We start from the raw sequence: 19,668 nt of genomic DNA, 5'->3' as shown, positions 1-19,668 counted from the left end.
CAAATCAACCACACAATGAAGTAATGGGCTGTTTTGCATCCCTCCTGGCACGGATTCAACCTCATTCATCTGATAGCCACGCTACTGAAACCAAAGCACAGAAAACTCTAAGTCAAACAAATGAAAACGCATAGACTTATTCTTGTACTCACTCTCCCAGACAGCACAGGAAAGGAGGGACAATACAGAACATTTGCAGCAGTATCTATGGGATGACAAGCCCTTAAAGCCATTCCACAGCACAAGCTCCCACCTAGCACTTGTGCCAAGTTTCAATGACATGCTTCAGTAACACGAATTGCTTACTGTTGGGCTTCATTTAACCATCCTGTTTCTAGCAGTTCTCTGAACTATGGCTTCTTCTCCCCGAGAATACAAAAGCCCAAGGTATGAGTTCATTGCTAAAGAACGAAAGCATCTCAGCAGCCCAGGCTGCCTGGTGATTTGCTGAGCTCCTCTGAGCCAGTTGTGAGTTTTCTTCTAATTTAACTGTTAAGGTTTAAGCTAAAAAGAATCCACTCAGTGAAGCACTGTATCTGTGCAAGCATGACCCTAACCCAAGCCAGGAACAACTCCCCAACAAGATTTTTTCGTTGTTAAACTGGGGAAAAGTAGTGCTCTTAAAACACTACAGTGTTTGCAGTAAAGACTGGGGCTATTAGGGTTTTGCAGAAATGCTGTGGTTTGGTCTCACCTTTAGAAGAGATGCAACTGAAGTGCCTTTTTATGCTTTTTATGAATCACTAGACAGGCAACACGTTTTTTCCCACAGAAAGTCGCATTTTCCTCAGTGCTCCAAAGCAATCTGTAAAACTCGCCTCTGTCGCTGACTAATTATTGCTGTTGAACAAATGTTTTTCTAATGCTTATATCTGGAGCTATCAGACAAACTATAATGTGTGACCAGCCTTTGTATTTGGTAATAGCCTAACGTGGCAGAGTCAGAATCCATTCATTAGCTCTGGCAGGCAGCTCCAGCCTTCTCTGCAAGGAGCAAAGATTAATGCAGACATTGTACTCAGGGTGGCCCTCATACTGCGAACCCCGTGGTTTCAGCTTCATTTACAAATCCAGAAATCCTTTTTTCTTTGCTGAGGAATTACACTATTAAGAAATAAAGCAGTGATATTCATAAAGAGACATTACAACTTAAGACATCCCCGATTTTTACTTTATTTACATATAAACTAGGATATTCCTCCTACTTAGTTTAAACTATATGCCACTAGCTGTTTCCTGTCCTCCCAAATGCACTGGGACAATTTTTATATTTAGATGTGATAGACAGGTGGGAAAGGAAATGAACCTACTTAGTAATGTAAATAACACTTGCATGCAAAATAATGCCATATTCCCAGAAAACAGTTCAGGCATTTAGGCATATCTTTTGCTCTATCTTCTTCACAATAAGCAATCCTGTTGTATAATGTACTTTTCCCACATTTCTAGTTTGCATGACTTTTATGTTGTTAGCTAACAGTTTATTTCTGGCTTTTTGAGGTGGTTTAGTTGATGTCATTCTTTTCATCCTAAATATTTGTTCTTTATTGTAAATTTATCCTTGACACTTAAGCTCACTCTGACAGGGAAAAGTAATTTAATAGAGCAATTTAAGACTTGGATCCCCAAGCTATTTGAGCATCTGTTTAATTAGATTCTGAAATCACAATATGAAGAAGCATAAACACTCACAGACTAACTGTGAACTGGGATGTTTATTGTCTGGATTCTCTGTATTTTAATTTCATTCTATATCTGCCATCTATTAGCCAGGAGCAACATGTAAACACTAGTAAACATTATCTAAATTGAACTGTAAATGCAAAACAATTATTCTGAATTAAAGTTTAGTAGATTGTAAGGAAATAAGATTTCCTGAGAATACCATGCTTACACTATCCATGCCTTCTGAATGTGTTCATTTAGCTTAAAAGCAAAACAGAGATAGCATATCTCTTGCAGAGCTTCTCAGTGACACCAGACAGACTGTCCAATATGTGTTGAATAGCATTTTCTTTTACTGAAACAAGAGGCTGAAAACTCCAGGTTTGAACCTCCAGGGAGGTTCAACTCCACTTCTCCCTCTATATAGAAAATATATATTCTCGAAATGGAAGGAAGGAAATGATCCCAAAATTATGAGTTTGTCCATAATTTCTTAAATTATATATTTTTCATAATTCCTTTATATGTGGCACTGACAAGAGTTACACTCCTGTAATAAATTTACTTTTTCCTTTTCTTTCTTCAAAGCAAAAGAAGTTAAAGTTCAGTAACATTTATGGCCTCGGCGAATCTAGAGTTTCACTTACACAATGGCAGTGAGTTTGTACAGTCCAAGACATCCCAGGAAAGCCATGAATAAGTGTCAAGATATCCTATTTCTCTACTGTGTATACTCCATCTCATAGTAGCTTTGTTTCAAGTACACTTCATTTAGAGGTTCTCATTCCTTTGCACTCAGTTTGCATCCCTAGAACTGTATCAGCAAAGCCCAGAGTCCTCTGACTGTCCTGCATGCACACCCTCAACAGCCCCCTGTCCTGCACATTAAGATTCACTCCATCCTAAACAGCCTCCCCTGAGGGCAGAGAATCTTTCCATTGCTCAGGGCAGAAGGCATTGAGGCATTTGCAAGGCCAAAAAAACCCACACACCTTAGTGCTATCCAAGAATAATGCCTAAAGAAGTAATAGCTGTGTCCCCTGTGGCCACATGAGATGACATCATGGGTCCTTCCAGCCCCAGAGCTGCTGGTTCCCCTGGCCCTGCCGATTCAGAGGTCTTCCTGAATTGAACATAAAGTGATTTCTGCCCTCCAAACATCACCAAAGCCATTAATCATGACCTCATGGTAAACACATGGAGGAGAAAGAAAGAGAGTGGCAAACTTCTCTTTTAAGTTTCTTTTACTTTTTCCAAGTATTTCTAATAGAGACACTTCTTCAGTGCCTACCTGTATATACATATGTGTTATTATAGAAAGGTAAGAGGACTGATCAAAATGCATCAAAAGCTGAGAAAGCTGTGCTTTCAAGTGGATGAGGTGTCAAAGCCTGCTGAGCATTTACACACTGTCAGAGCAGAGCCTGGAGCAGGGACTTGCTCAGGAGCAGAGACAGGAAGCAAAATGAATCTGGAAGGAACACATGTCTAGTGGAGTTCATAGAAAGGCTTTGTGCATGCCACAGGGCATCAATAATATACCTTTTGTTAGATATAATAAAGTCTTGGCAAAGACAGGTGATGACTCAGGAAGCACAAACAAATAGAGTCTCTGAAAAAGTAAGGAAAACAACTGCAGCCAGTTTCAAGTTTAAAAGAAATATTACCAAATCAAAAGCAACATCTGGCAACTGGTCTTCCCACCACCCCAATTTAATTCTTACTGTGCTCCATTAGTGTTCAGCAAAATCCAAAGGCCATGAAAGACAGGCAGTTAGGAGCTCCGACCCTCAGACAGATGAGGGATCATTTGTCCCCTGAGGAAGCTTCTGAATATAGAGCAGAAACACCCTCTCTGAAGTTTCCAGAATGGAAACCAAAATATTTCTCCGAGAATATTTTTCCTCTGCTCTTGGGCTGGTAACCTGATGTGCACCTTCTCTCTTGAACTTGCTTCTCTGGGCCCTGGTGTGGTGGCAGCCTGTGGGGTTGCAGACCATGCAGAGGGTCCCAGGGCAGCTGGGGCTGCCTCACCTTGGGAGGCAAAGGCAGGCAAATCTGATTCACTCTGCATTTTGAACAAACCCTTAACGTGGACACAAGAAGCTACCTCATCCTAGCCAAGGGAACACATTAGGCTGTTCAGCTCCCATCCTAAAAGCATGCTGGGCTGTGCCTTGACAAGAGGGCTCCAGCACACCGTGGGTGAGCACGGAGAGCCTGACGATCTGCGGGCGCTGACACAGGAGGCGTCACCCTCACCTGCGCTGTTGGATTTTGAGTTGCAAAAGGGTGTGGAGATGGCAGGCAATGTGGAAAGCAGTGGTCACTGTTGGGCGTTCTTCATCTCATAAATGTTGCTAATGCATGGTACTGCAAGCAGTGTCACACACATGAAGCCAAAGGCACCATTTCTCTATGTTCTGGAGGGGGCTTTAAGGGTTGCCGTAATTGGAAATGGGGCTTTTTATATTCATTTGAAGAGAACAACACCCATACTACTACTAACTTAGAGTCATCAAAAAGTACTAGGCTACTAATTTATCATAGTGACATATCTCAGTAAAGCTTTGGAGACAGAGAGAAATGCCAGTGGAAGACAGGTTTTATGGTGGTGATGTACCTAGACCAAATCTATCCTTTGCAAAAACTGTGCTAACACCATTAAAGACACCCTAAGGATGAATTAGACTCATTACATCTTACATTACATAATGAGAGCTGTATAGGGGAATTTCTTACAGTTTTATTCCTACAGCCTCTAATATTAAATAGGATTTGTACATCCCTAAACTTAAATGAAGTTTTTAAAGCATTTCAAGTAATACATCACCTAGATTATGTAAAACTAATTTATGAAACATGTTTCCAAAACACAGATGCTTCAGTATTTGGCTCAGGCAGTATCCCCACATTTCTATCTGCTGTTAAACTGCAGTTGAAATCCCACTCAGGACAAGACTACACTTTCCATCTAGAAGTGAGCCCTAAGAGAGATGAGAACATAAAAGCTACTTGTGACCTTGAGACCTTGTGATCTCCAGAGAGCAAAAATCTCTGTGGCCAATGATAAAATGAGCCATTCATACACTAAAAAATCTTTTTTCCAGAAAAGCAATATTCAGCTGTCTTCTCTTAGGTACCAGAAAAATAAAATTCAAGGCAAAGGACTTGTCCTTTCCACTGTGGATTAAACATAGGTAAAATGGAGTATATACAACAAAGCTGAAGACTGTCTGTACAGTTGAAAGTTCTGTGCTACTTTCAAGCCTCCAGAATAGAGCTCAGCTTGACATTGAAAATCTTTGTGGAGGTTGGTCATTCCATCAAACTTGACAGAGTCATAAATCCAAGGCACTGTGCAGCCAGGCACAGAGTTGGTTTTTTTTCCAGGATGAGAACACATCTGAAACAACACTCTCAGACAGTATGGTATTATTTACTTACAGCTGAGCTTAGGAGATCGGGTGGCAGCCTCAGAAATTATCCCAATTATTTGAAATTGCAGTATAGTGTAAGAATTCTGTCAAAAGAGAGGACTGCAAGAGGCACAGCAGGGAAAAAACTAAGATGGCTTTTTTTTTTTTAATAAAGCAAAATGAATCAAGGCAAGCATTCAAAAATAAGTTACTGAAAACCATTTTATAAACTAGCTTTAAAATCTCTTAATAGCATTAGCTTACCTTTTGTTTTGTCTGAAGAAATATATATGAACCAATAATGTTCTCATGAGATTTCATTACTGAAAAGGCTCATTAGAAAAGGCATTAAAATACTAATTACCTCATAAACTATTTAGTTGTGTACCCACTGGGATAGTACTTACGAGTGCTCAAGCTCTTCATAGATCCAGCTAATCAATTAATGCTCATTACAATCAGAAAGAGTATGCAGACTGCAGCATGCAGGAGAAATAAATAAGTCAGAGGTTAGCAAAGAAAGTGATTTGGCTGTAATCGAGCCTTCCTTTGTAACACAACTGTTGTCTGCTACGATTTAATTTTAATCAGCCTTTTTGGTGCTTCTGGTAATGTGACTCTTCTAGTCTCAAGAATCTCAGCTATTGTTATTGCTCCTCCAAGTGCATAATTTATTATGGGAGATACATCAGATGTACACAGAGATTCAAGTGGACAGGTAGAGTTTTCACTGATACCATGCTAACATTACCTGCTGGGTGTGTAAAAGCAGAGAAGGGCTTGGGGGTGTGTCCTGAGTGGCTTTCTGCATCACAGAAGAGGAGCAGCCACAGGGACCTGGATGCACTGCTGGCTGTCCTGCAAAGCAAAGCCCAGCACCAGCCCCTGCCTACCCTACACCAAGGCTTGGGAAGGGTCAGGAGATGTCTGCTGGTGAGAACTGGGCTCTCAGACTTTCACAAACGTTATGGGGGAAGGGGTCCTGCTTTAGTGCCTGCAGAGATGACACCTATGCTCCTTCACCTCAGGAGCACCAGGACTGTGGCCTGTCTCTCTTCACTGGGTATGGTGGCCCAGTATCAGCACTGGAAGCACCTGGAGCCTGAATAGAGCCTGAATAGAGCCTATTGGACTCCTCTCCTTCCCTTTTCCTCAACCTCTGCAGGGAGGCTCCTGGCACAGTGCTGTCACCATCGGTGTGGATATGGTTCATTGCTTGTGATGGTAACATCCCACTGAGAAACAAAGGATGGAGAGTGACAGGAGGCACCTCATGGCTTCAGGCAAATGCCATTTCCCAGCTACATGTGCATCATGGTTTCTCCTGTCCTGTAACTGGCAGGAGACTCAACAGAATCTACAGCAGATTTTTTTTAAACAGAATTTAGAATCTGTTTAAAGATATCCAGGACTTAATCCTAGTTGCTTATCATATCCTTCACACCTGCAACTCAAGAGAGCTTCACTTTTACTTCAGACCTTAAAAAGTCCCTGCAGGGAGATCTTACAGGCTCCAGAGAAATGCATGTTCATGATTTTTCACTATGGAGGGAACAAACCAAAGATGGTAGGAAGTTTAGGGTTACTTCATCCATCTGGTCATCACTCAGGCTGCAGTGACCAGAAGCCCTAGGGATAGCTTTCCTCCTTCCCTCCTGTAGGAGGAAAGAACATACTGGATGGGTACTACAAGTCATAGCTATGTTATTTGGATTTTTGTGGGCAGTATTAAACTAGCATCATGAGTCATATATACCAGTTTTACTAAGACTAGCATAAACACATATTGAATTTTAAGTGTAGTAGAAAAGGAAGTTTTAGTTTCTAAAATCCTTAAATGAGATTAAGCTACCTTATTTTCTTATTTCTTATTTAAATGAAAGATTTCAGTGTCCTTGAACAATCCCAGTAACCACAAATTTTACCAAGGGCAATTCATTTCTATTTTAATTTTCAATACTTATGTGGTTATATACCTTTTTTCACATAAACTCTATATTACCTCTGGGAACTCGGTATGCAACAAATTCAAACATTGTTTGGATCAAGTTTCCAATCAAACTAATCCACCACTAACATGATTTAGAAGACTGACAAGCCTCAGCAAATTCACATAGCCGAAAAAATTGTTTTTTCTTTGTGCAAATGGTAGCCACCCTAAGTGTTAGTAAGTGTTCTTTGGATAACACACATGGATTTTCAGACATTTATTTTTCTTCGGCATTCTAAAGTATTTCAGGAAAAGTGGTTTCTAAACAGAAGATAAGGTAATATGCAAATAAATAGATGGAGAAAGTTACCCAAACAGGCCTAGATAAGATTATGCTCGCATAGCAAAATTGCATGGAATGAAGGAGGAAAAAAACCCACCGTAACCACAGGAAAGAAAAATGGACATGTGCACAAACATGCACGCGTTCAAATATCTGACCAATAAACCTAGGGCTCTTCAGACTGCTAGCTCTTACTATCACCTACAACTGCCTCTAGTTTAAATGAAGAACTCAAAACCCCAGATTTTGTACACATCCATATATTAATGTTTTGGCAGTATTTTTTAATTTAATAAAATTCCTGGAAGATGAAGTTCGAGCGGTATCTGTTACAAACCTCCAAATAAATAGTTTTCTCTCTGACATAGTCACACACTTGCACACCAACACCAGCCTGCAGAGCAGCTGCACACATCCACTAGATGGAAAGCAGATCAGGACTTCCCCCACCCCTAGCCTGGGTATCTCCTGGCTGCTTTGTTGGCAGCCGAAACAATGTTCACGCTTAACCTCATGCTAAAGAGCCTCTGTTAACAGTCGGGGAGCACAGTCCATCCTCTTCACATATATTTCTCCTGAACCACAAGCAGCACATAAAGCAGACTCTAGTCAAATCCAGTAATGATGCTAGGTATTTTGGGAAGAAAAAAAAAAAACCTAAAAAGTTGGCACAGTAAGGCGAATGTCATACTTCAGTGTATAGTGGTGTTCTGTCAGAAGCCAGACATATTAAAAATATTTACATAATTTAAAATAATTTGTACAGGTCTAGTAAAGTCTATTTTAGGCTTTGGGCTTTAATAGAAGTTTAAACATTTGCTAGATCCCATTGGACTTCATGTGTAACCTTGGCATTTAAGGGCAGTATTGAGGATATGCCATTACTAAACTTTTCATATTAGTATGAGTGTGAACTGAAATACCAAAATAAAAAGATAACAATATTTCTCAGGACTTGCAAACAGTCCTGGACTTTATATGTGTTTCCAGATGGGAAACTAAAAATGTACTCTATGTTTGCACGTGTATATTCAAAGGTGGCTTGCAGTCTAATTTAAACATTCCAGAATAATGTGACCTAAATATAACAACATGAATCATCCATCACTTTCAAAGAAATATCTGGCAATTTTTCATTATGAATCACTAGGGATAGATACCAATACCTGTCACAAAATTGCTGGTGGTTGTCTGGTATGATGAATCAATTATAAAAATCATCTGGTATTATTCTGGGGATTAGAGAAAATAATGTATCCTTAAATATTATGTAATGAACACCTACAGGAAGCTGAGTTGAAAAGTGAAGTCAGATAAAGTTCATATGAGATTCTGGAGCAGTTGTCAAAACACCAATGTGCAAGAATAAGAGGCAAATATGTATTAAATATTTAGTGCATAAAATGCTACAAAAAACCTTCCCACATATGCTCTGTAGTCAGAAACAAAAAAAGTTGAAACTAAAATAAACAAAATGCTTACCTGTCAGTATCAAATTCTGGCAGGGCCAAATCTCGCCTAAAGGAAATTTTGAAATTCAGAAGTATAAACTGGGTCCTCAGCTATGATGCAAAAAATATACAACTCATTTGAAGTCAACTCATCCAAGTGTACAGCTGAGGATCAGGGCTAAATTAGAAAAGTAATCTTTGACTATACTGTAATTCTTGACTCTGATATTATAAAAGTAGAGGATTATGAAATTCTATTTTAACTTGCTTATGGGGCTTGTCTCCTTTCTGAGCACTCATTTTGGAAAAATAAAATGGAGAGGAGAGGAGTAGTAGTGAAAAGGTGGACATTTGGTTTTAAATAATTTCGAGTAAACTGAACAACAAAACTGCAGGAACAAAACTGCAAATCCTGTCTGCTGTTTTCTACTTTACAAAAGCTTTCTTTTTTCTTTTTTTTTAATGACATAATTTTAAGACCAAGCTTTCATGAATGAAAATATATATCATGAAGATAACAATCCTAAATTAAAGTTCTTCCCCACTGATATTGTTACAAAATGAAGAATCTGATATTGTCCCAAAGTAAGATTTGTGGAACATTTTTTCAATATGAAAAACAGTTGGTTTCGGTTTGACTTTAATATAAAAAATGGGAGGACAAAAAAGCAAACCCATGAATAGAAGAGGAACATTTTGCATAAATTGAATTCTATTCCTAAATAACCTGACAGTATTTTAGTCAAATCTTCATGCTAGTTCACCTTCAGCTGGTCAAAGTCCATGTTTCCCCCGCCTCTGCAATATTCCAGCAATGTCCAGTATTTCACTGTCTTCTTTGTAATGCAAGTTCTTTGAAATGAAGGGAACTATCTAAAGCAGAGTAACTTGGATGTGCCCACATTGCCAGAGTCAGTCCTCAGCACATGAGCCTCTAATGGAGTAAAGGCAGCTCAGGTCCCCTGGGGGGGCATCCCATAAAATGGGCTGTGCAGCAGTCAGAATAAAGGGGATACAGAGTGCAGAGGACACAACTAACTATGCTGCATCCCATGCAATCTGACTACAGAACACATTTGGGAAGATTATTTATAGCATTTTATACACTAAAATCTCAGATAAACTTTACTGGCCAGCAATTTGCTAGTAAAAACCAGAGCTGAGCACAGTTTGCTACGTAAATGTTTCCAGGGTGGGAGACCCAGCCCGTCCCAGTTTTTAAATTGCCTCCTCTGAACATAAATGAGGAGTTGCACTAATGAACATCTGGAGAACAGTGTATATCCTTCCCAGCACTGAGAAGTGTCACCGGCCATATCTGATAGAATAAACAACAAATGCTGTGAACATTCCCTCGGACTGCACACAGCTTGTAGCAGGGTTTCAAACATGTCTGTGATCTTACAAGGAGCTCTGCAGGGGTATTCTTTAGTCCTGGTTTGGATATGGTTGACATTATGTGAAAGTAAGTGCTCTCCTGAGATTTCAGTGAAAGCCACGATGCCAGGGAAGCTGATCTCACAAGGCTTCCATCATCTCAGATGACAGAAGTCTCAGAAGATCAGTTAATTTTTGTCATTCTGAGCCAAAATCTCATCAGTAAAGTTCAGGAAATTTCAGGGGCATTAAATCCAAACACAAAGCGCCACCTTCATTCAGCTTTGAGTCCTAAATTTGAGCCTGCACTCCCTGTGAGCTTGAGGAGTTCAGTCTCCTCATTCTTCCACTTGTCATGAAAAAACAGTGTATTTCAACAATTATATTGATATTACCAACATTAATATTAAGTTGAAAAAAAATATACATAATTTTTTCTCAGACAGAAATTGTGTTTTCTGGAACTGGCAGCCAGAAATTCTTCTGTGCTTGTTTCAGCTCTTCCACTGACAAATTGTGTGGCCTCTAGTGAGTCACGTCAATTTTCTCTCTCAGTTCAACAGTTTGAAATTATTTATTTCTTAGGAAGACTACCATAATTAATAAACTGCTCCATTAGCTACTGCATAGTTTTTAGAAAATACTTTTTAAGCCTGCCCATAAAGAAGAAATTTATTGCCATGAGGATTTTTCTTCCAGCTCTTGTGTCCTCAGTGGTTAAAATATGGGGCTGGTAAAGTGTGCAAAACCATCTCCCCCACCCATTTGCCATGAGATGCACTAGCACATCCCAATCAAATGCTGGGCTTAATGTGCAACAGCCTGAAGCTCAAAACAATTTCTATTATTTGTGGATCTTGCAAAAATCCTGGAAAATGAAAGGTGCACTTATTCCAAGAAAGAGACTGAACTATATCTGTGTGAAGCAGAACTTCCCTGTAACGCAACCATGTTTTTACTTTGACAGTTTCCCTCCCTGGCTTCACTACCATAAGGGCTTGATTTTACTTGCACCAGCACTCACTGACACACAACTTTCCACAAACAAAACCTTTTCTATAAGGGACAGTTGTGCACCAAACAAATTACCCCTACATATACGGATGTATCAGACTTAAGTCTCAAAACCTTATGACACAAAAGCCAACAGTTCATCTGTTGAGCTAGACGATAGCCACAGCAAGCAAATACTGGGATTGTATTTCAGTTATTGCTATGGTTACAAAATCAGGGTGGACACTGGGGAGAAAAGGAGAAAGAGAAACAAATCTACAAAGACAGTAAACCCTCTAAGGAAAGAGGGTGGTGGAGAAACAGGGAGAAAGAGACAGGGTGAGGGCTGGTGGGTGGGGGAGAAAGCGAGGTCACTTTAACACCCAGCTGAATCAAGGCAAACAAAATAATAAAAATCCAAGTTCTTCTAGGGAAATAGTGCTGATAAGATCACCACAGGATAAAGTGACACAAAGAAAGAAAAATGCAAGGAATTGTTACAACTTGTGCCTGTGAGAAGCAACGCAATTCATATGCACTCGGGAGAAACAAGATCAGATATTCGGCACATATTCGCAGCAGCTCCAAGTAACTGAGCTGCCTTGCTTCTCTAGTGAACTTACTGAGCCACTGACAGCTTAAGAACTAGTTCCTACCCAGTCTAGTACATAATCCAGAATTTAGGCATGATGGGTACAAGGTCCTGTTTCAGTAAACAAACCAGAATATGATTATCTTCACCTATCACAATAATACCTTAAAGCAAGGCACACTGTCTGCAGGCAAAGCTACTGCCCAGGAATGGTTTTAAAGCACAGATCATGACCACACTGAAAATTTGGCTTTGAGGACTTAAAAACATAAGCACAAATATAACAGGAGATACAGTTTCAGAATAGTTAGTTTTGTCAACAGTTGCAGAAGCACTGTGGGTTTTAACTATACAACAGCTCTTTCTGTGAAAACACTTCTCAGTTACTGATACAGGAAATTTCATCACGACTCTTTTTTATTTGGAAGATGTTGCTTTGCACTTTTTTTTTCTCTTATGCTGCTTTCATTGCTTTATTGTGAAGTACAAGATGAGCAATTGCTGTTGAAAGTTCTGCAGAGATTTTTTCTTTTTGCTTTCAATTTTTCTTTCTGCTCAGCAGTCCAGAATCCATGCAAAGAAAAGCCTTCGGGCCCTGAAGCAGTGTGTGCTGTTCTACTAAAGTGATTCTATTCCCAGACAGCTTGATAGGAAAACATAGACTTCAAACCATTTATTTTGTTCAACAAGTATCTTCAGTCACAAAGTGTGAAGTATCTAAACCTAGAGTTTCAGTGGCTCTGATCCTGCCTGGGCTGCCTATGTCAGCCCCTTGCCTGAAATCAGCATGGAAACCTTGCAAACCCGGGGCCCAGAGCAGGAATCCAGAGGGATGTCCTTCCCAAGGCCACCAGCTGTTCCAGCCACTGCCGTTTGGGCAGCACTCTTTGCTTCCACATCCAAGGGCTGCTGCAATGGATAAGCCAAGCACCAAAGCAGGGCTGGGGTGAGAACTTCCTCCAGCTGCTTGTCTCTTTGTGCTGGTTGCACCATCATAGCTTACGGGCACACGTTATTTGTAAAACAAAACGTTATTTGTAAAACAAGGAGCAGCAGAAGACTCCATCCAAACTCAGACCATAATCTGCATCTGATGGAAGCCCTGGACCTCTGTGGCCAAGCCTTTCCCATTGGCTGGCTGTTGTGTTCCTGCAGATAGGGAGACGTACTTGTCTAAGAGCCGTACAAAATGCAGCCAGGTCTCTGCAGACAGCTTGGCCTTTCCTCGGGGATGGAGAGCTGAGTGATGCTTGCACTGGGATTTACACAGCCACCAGTAAGATCTGGACCCTTACCTCTAATTAAGTTGAATAAAAATTAGTGCTGATGACACTGCAATTTCTTTCACTTCTCTCCTCCTCTGCCAAAGCTGCCCAGCATTCTTAGGTATGTTAGGAGGTTTGGTTATTTTACTGTAATAATTAGGAACATGTGCTCTACCAATTTATTACTTTTATTTTCTGGTTATGTTTTCACTCTTTCACCTGATAGACACTTTCAATTTTATTTTTTTTTAATTTTTTTTTTCGGTTCAGTCTAATAAAGCTTACAAGTCAAAAGCAACAGTCCACAATCCTATGTGTTTCTGATACAGAAATAATATCTTTCTTTTTCTTTTCTAAAGAAACATACACCTTCTGTCAGGATTACAGGCACAGCCAATCTACACATATAACATTTAATTTAAATTTTATAAAACTACATATTGAGCAAGTGGCAGACAGAAATTGTAAAAGAAAAAAAATTAATAGATTAAATTGAGAACTGTGTTTTTAAGTTCATTGCCGGTCTGCTTTTTATATCTTTTTTCAGAGGACATAAATTTCTGCAGGTAAAGATCAGTGCCATGAAAAATTCTGACAGAAAGGCATCAGCTCCATGGAAAAGACCTGCTATCACACAGGCTTCCAGTGGTTCAGTGCACACTATTTATCTTGCACTCCAGTAATCCACGCAGTATTGCACTTCCGAGTTCTAAAACCTCCAGTACTCTGAAAGTGCAGAACCAGGCTGTGTGTAGGCAGTATATTAAGGCAAAGGCACTGCCAACAGTTCCAACTTCATAATATTTTCAGCCTACTGAACCACATGTTAATATGCTACACGTGCGACTCTGCATATTTTTGCCATATTTTTACCATGTACACTAAGGAGCTATATGTTTCCTTCTCTTTCCAGTGCAATATATTTTAATATAAAATCAATGTGTGTTTTTGGTGGGCAGCATAAGAGTTTTACCTACTCGGCTGTGAATCTAAGAAGAAAGCAGTATTGATTTAGATGTTCACTCATTCATTTACTAGGACAGTTTTAAAGCATTAGGTGATAACCTAATTGAGAGGCATACTGTGAGGGAAACTGAGATTGCTGTGATAAATTAAATCAGTTCTGGGATGTCATCTACAATACCTTAATACTTGATGGAATGTTCTTCTGAAAGAAATTAAACCAGGAAGCAAGCAGTTGGGTGGCAGAGTGTGGCTTTCCATAAATGCCAGGTGATACAAGGTGATTAAAATACGGATTGCTTATTATAGAAACATTACATTAATGCCACACATATTCTATATTTGTGTGTAGATCTTCTTGTATATCAGACAGTGTATATATTTATCAGACTGGCTTCCATTTCCCACTATAAACCAATTATGAAACAATCAAGGGTGTGAATCTTTTGCCATCTATCAGCTTTCTTTAAAAAATATGGCATCACACAGCATCCCTACTGATATTATTTATTGACATGCATTTTACAGAGGCAAGTTAAGTCACCAAACAGTGTTATGACTGCTGCATGCCAAACTGTGCTTGCACTGCTTAGGTGCATGCTGCCATGAGGCCAGAAGGATCTGGTCTCACATCTGGTCTCACATTTAGAGGAGCCTGTCCCACATTCTCTCCCGCAGGCCTCCCAAAATGCTGATACTCCCATGGATTTGGGCACCTGGTGAATCAGGCCCAAAGTCCCCTGGATTTCTCCAGTTACTTCAGTCACTAGCTACAAGCATCTTAGATGACTCTATCTGGTGTTGCATACATCCATTCTTCTCGGGGTGGGCCAGCCAAAGGAGGCATAAGCAATGCTGAATGCACCACCAGTAATAGCATTAGCAGAATCCAGGGAAATCCAGGGAAATTCTTTCCTCATGCAGGACACAGTCTGATAAGGTACTAAGCTTCCTGACTTTTAACTTTTAACTAAGTCACCAGAGCATGTGAAAGCATGAGGCAAAGTGAAACAGTTAACAATAAGATCAAATATCCCTGTAACACAGATGATTCTGATTTAAAATCCATTAATTTGCATGTAAGAAATAATTTTGCTCTGAAAATTTCCTACACTTTTTCTACTTTGTATTCAGGCAGAATATTTTTAATAGATTCATATTCCTCAAAGCAGTGACTAAATGAAGAAGTTTTTATGTTGCATGTGTGTTCATATAGAAACAAAATATAAAAATAGAATATAGAAATATAAAATATTTTTAAAACCACAAACCTGCATTTGAAAATAGGAAAAGTCCTGGAACTCTGAGTTATACCTCTTGAGAGTTAATGTGTGAAGATTTTTTTCTACTCTTTGAAGAGTGGCAGAAGTAAAGGCTCTGCTTCTTCACTGCACCACATTTTGGAACTGATAGCAATTTATTCATACATTAAAATGCCTTCATATATTAGATTTAGGGACAAAACCTGCTTACCCAGATTAAAAGGTAATTTGTATTAAAATACAGTTTCAGTTATTAAAGCACAGAATCCTCACCATATGCACCAATAATTTAATCTTGTTCTTAAGTAGCCTCACACTACCAGTAAAAAAGAGGCAGGGGGTGTGGGGAGAGAGTAAACTACAGAACCTTTAGTCCCCAAAACAGATGCCAGTTTTGGATTTATTCAGCAAAGGAGTATTTAGCTTGGCTCAGCTACACTTGCATTGAAAAAACACTTGCCTATTCCAAAAAGTTTTTAACAAGCTCTGCTGCAGATGCTGTTGCCATTTGGCATGTCACCGTCACTGTGTGGTACAGCAGAGAGAACTCTCGACCACAGGTTTTCCTTGGCTGGAGGAGCCAGCATTTTTGGCTATCCTTCTTCTTCTGGCCAAATGGCTGCATGTTTACAGAATGTGGTTTTAGAAAGAGTGTTAACAGAGGTTGGGTTAACAGCCTAACCCAGACCAACAGTGAGGCAAAGGCATGACCTACCCAACCTAAGAAAACAGAGGTAGAATAAATTTGTTTATGTTGTTGCTCTTAACCTAGAGTCTCCTGTATGCACTATACCCATAGACAAATAGATATTTTTCTTTGCCTCAGGATGGATGACAACAATTTTAAAAGCTGCACCAGTCATGAAAAGTAGAAAGATATAAAAATATGTGGTTGCTTAATCTTTGTCGGCTTGATTTCATTCTCTCACTTATGACAATTTTACCTTGGCAAAGTGCCACTGAAAAAAGTTCAATGAAGTTAATCGTCATTTTCACTATGATGAGATATATTGAGAGGATAAAAGCCCTACAGAGTTAAAACTAAAAACTTCTGTCTTCATATTTCCATTAGACACCAGCAAATGGCAATTCTGAAACTTAAAATCCAAAGCATTTCTACACTGATAACTTGATTCCAAGGATATTAGTCCCAAATGCCGCCACAAGAGTGCATATAAAGCTGGGAAAAACTTATATATGTCCACTTGTAGTTTAGTTTAAGAACATTAATCCTATATCAGCACATATGCCTGAGAAGCCTTGACATTTTAAGATGTAGAACAACTGTAAAAAACAATTTTTTTTTGTTATGACATTTGACTTGTATAAATAAATTACATTTGTTCAAATTCTGACAGTTCTTTTGGATGGGAACACAGAAAAAGAAAATATCCCAGAGATAGATAGATAGATAGATAGATAGATAGATAGATAGATAGATATAGATAGGTATTGTTTTGTATGCTTCTCTGACACACTGTGTTCCTATCTGGAAAGAACAAGGGCTCTGCAGCACCCACTTTATACTGCAGTCTTTATTAACTGACAATTTTCCTTAGATCAAGTTGTGGAGCACAGACACCATTAGAGAAACAACCAGGCCATTTGCTTAAATTCTACTGACCTGCACCAAAAATCCCATTTAGCACAGTATGGATCAGATAGTTCACCCTTCAATTCCCTCTCACTGAGAGATCAGTTAGGACTAAGAACAACTTGAAAGTTCAGAGTCACAAAGGCAATTTACTGCAGCATATTAAAAAAGAGTATAACGTATGACTAAGAATGAAGTAAGCAGTGTCTGGCTACATCCCCCCCCCACTGTCTGGGTAACTGGTATGCAACAGCAATATGAGAAAATACAGTAATTTTTAAAAATTCTCTTTTACCATTTTGGCTTCTGAATGCATTGGGGGAACTTGAGGTGAAGCACACGGATTATTGAGGTTCGGCCCTTGCATCCCCATGATGTTGGAGTTCATTGACATTTGTCGCTCCATCTTTTAAAACAAATTAAAAAAAAAAGCTTTGAAAACATCTGGAGACATTTGCAAGAATTTACTCTCGGTTTCTATTTAAATGGACTCAGCTTTATTTCTTGAAGTCATGACTGGGAAAATAACAATCTGTGTCATGAATTGAATGTGTGTATGCACATAAGTGTGTGTTTCATCAGAATCAGCCCTGAAAACTTACAGCCAATTATAAAGAAAGGGTTTCTTTAATAAACAAATGTAGCAGCCACCCAAGTTTGCGCTTTTTTGTAATGATTTTCTCCCTTTCAGTATAACAACACTCAGAGTTAAGTGGTTTTAAAAGCATCACTGTATAAAATTGTAGCTTCCCCTCCCGGTGCAGCCCAACTTAGCTTGTTAAAAGCATAAATAAAAATCTACAATCTCAAGCACTTGGAAAACAAGTTGGCTGATTTTCCTCCACTCGGACTGCTCAGCTGGGAAGAGTTTTCCACATGTCTTGTAAGGGAAGCTTTTGTGCACTGCTGAGATAACAAAAAAACAAAGCAAAACTTCTCCTGGCTGTTCAGAGCCCTTTCTGCAAGCTAGACTCACTAGGCTGGGAGGGAGGGATACAAAAAAAGCCTAATGGCAGTAAATCCTCTATAAAATAATTTCCTGGGGGGTATTCCCCCAAAAAAAGACAAGCCCTGCACACTGCTAAGCCTTGTAAGGAGTGGTAAACATGGTTATGGTGCTGCTTCCAGACAGAGCTGAGCATCCCACCTTGCTTTGAGCCAGTCTGTTGAATTTTTGGCTCTTACAAAAAAGAACATTTTGGGTCCTTCTGAGCAATCCAAGCAGGGGAGCTATTTTTTTTTGTGCCCTGTGGTGAGGAGTTGTCTCCCATCCTCCATGATGCCTGCAAAAATGGGTGCTGGGCTTCAGGGAAATGTGAATACTCCACTCTCCCCCGGCAGAGAAAAGCTGCCAATGCCCCCTTTCCCTTTCTCCATGGGGTAGGAGCAGCTCCCAGTGCCATCTCCCCTGCAGCCCTTTCAGGAGTGCTGTGGGGCAGGAGGAGCAGCCAGTGCTGACAGGGTCTGTCTCACCTCCACGCTCGTCCCTCCAGGGCTCACAGCCAGAGCACACCTGCTCCTCTGGAAGGAAATCTGCCCAAAGGGCTCCCCAGCAGCAGACTGAGGCCACTGAACTTACACGGCTGCTGGATGTTTGTTGCATTTTGGGTTCCTTGGGAATCATGCCAGAAAAAAAGACTTCCCACAATGACACGTCTTACGGTTTTTTTTGTTAAACTTCCTGATCGATATTCCAGGAGAGCCTTATTGACAAGTTAATAATTAATAACTTATTCATGATTGCTCAAACAGCAGCTAAACCTGAATCTTTGTATCTCTGTGGAGTGCTCCCCTTGATCCAGCAAAGCAAGAACAAGCAGTGCTTTTCTCCCTCCCATGGTCAGTTGCTCTCAGGTTTGTCTTGCAAACTGAACACAGTGAAATGAAGCAAAAACTTCTCCTTTCTCCATCCCCTCTTCCCCATGTCATCCATACTTTTCGCCACCCCTAACCTGCCCAAATGTCTTCAACTGAAAAGGTTAAAAGGTTAAAATAATTTAAAATTTGAAGTTACATTTGTAAAGCAGCTCTTGGGTTTCCATAAGATGGGAAATATTCCTATCTCTCCAGAAATCATGAAAGATGAGCAGCAATTGTTACCTAGTTCTCGATAAGTGCAAGTTAACAGGCCAGAAAAGTAAATCACATTTCTTTCTTGCTAAGTGGTTATCTCCCACACAAGAGGATCACTTAGAGCTCACTGACATAACTTATGTGCATTGCTTTTCCAGGTTTTTTCTGAATTCAGAAAATCTTTTTGTTCCATCACCAACATACCAATCTCACCTACATGAACAAGTATGAGGATCACAAATTGTAGTCTCATGTAAACTGCTTCTAATCACTCTCACACTAATTAGTATGCCATTAACTTAATCAGAAATACTCTAGTCTAAGGTGAAGCACCAAAGAAGGTCCAGCTTCCTTATCACACTGGGTTTTTACAAAACCCAGAAGACTTCCACCTCTGCTTAGATTGAATCAAACACAACACAACTTTCCACCCTGCAAAAAAAGCCAAATAAGAAAACTTACAGGCATGAGTACAGCAGAGGATCCTGGCATGGTAGGGTTGGGCAGGGTGCCAGGCATAGAGGCAGGCATAGGCTGTCTTTGTCGGTTGTGTAGGTGCAGTAGTGAAGACAGAGAACCTGGGACAGGCCTAGAAGAAAGGAACAGAAAAGAAAGTTGTCATGGGCTGTGGAGACCAAAACAAGCCTTACCCTGCCAGCCATTGGTAGGCACAGGCAGCTCCAGACAAGCAGGCACAGATAAACCAATCCAGGATTTGTCCTTTCCTGCATAAATCAGTGG

At 39.9% G+C, this 19,668-nt stretch overlaps 1 protein-coding gene across 3 annotated transcripts in view; it reads right to left on the bottom strand.

Annotated features, from left to right (window-relative positions):
• The window catches only part of CREB5 (cAMP responsive element binding protein 5), a 257,845-nt gene that overhangs the window by 55,300 nt on the left and 182,877 nt on the right, over positions 1-19,668 (bottom strand). For all 3 annotated transcript variants that reach the window (XM_071429255.1, XM_071429256.1, XM_071429257.1), the window contains 2 exons: positions 19,390-19,516; positions 17,150-17,260 (listed from right to left, as the gene is read on the bottom strand). In XM_071429255.1, coding sequence (XP_071285356.1) covers positions 17,150-17,260; positions 19,390-19,516 — 238 coding nt within the window. The remainder of the gene's footprint in view (positions 1-17,149; positions 17,261-19,389; positions 19,517-19,668) is intronic.

The sequence above is a fragment of the Agelaius tricolor genome, unplaced genomic scaffold, assembly GCF_023055355.1.
Source record: "Agelaius tricolor isolate 1412-34295 unplaced genomic scaffold, bAgeTri1.0.p SCAF_6, whole genome shotgun sequence".
Lineage (NCBI taxonomy): Eukaryota > Metazoa > Chordata > Aves > Passeriformes > Icteridae > Agelaius > Agelaius tricolor.
Note: the sequence above shows the minus strand (reverse complement) of the source record. Positions and strands in the feature narration are given on the sequence as shown.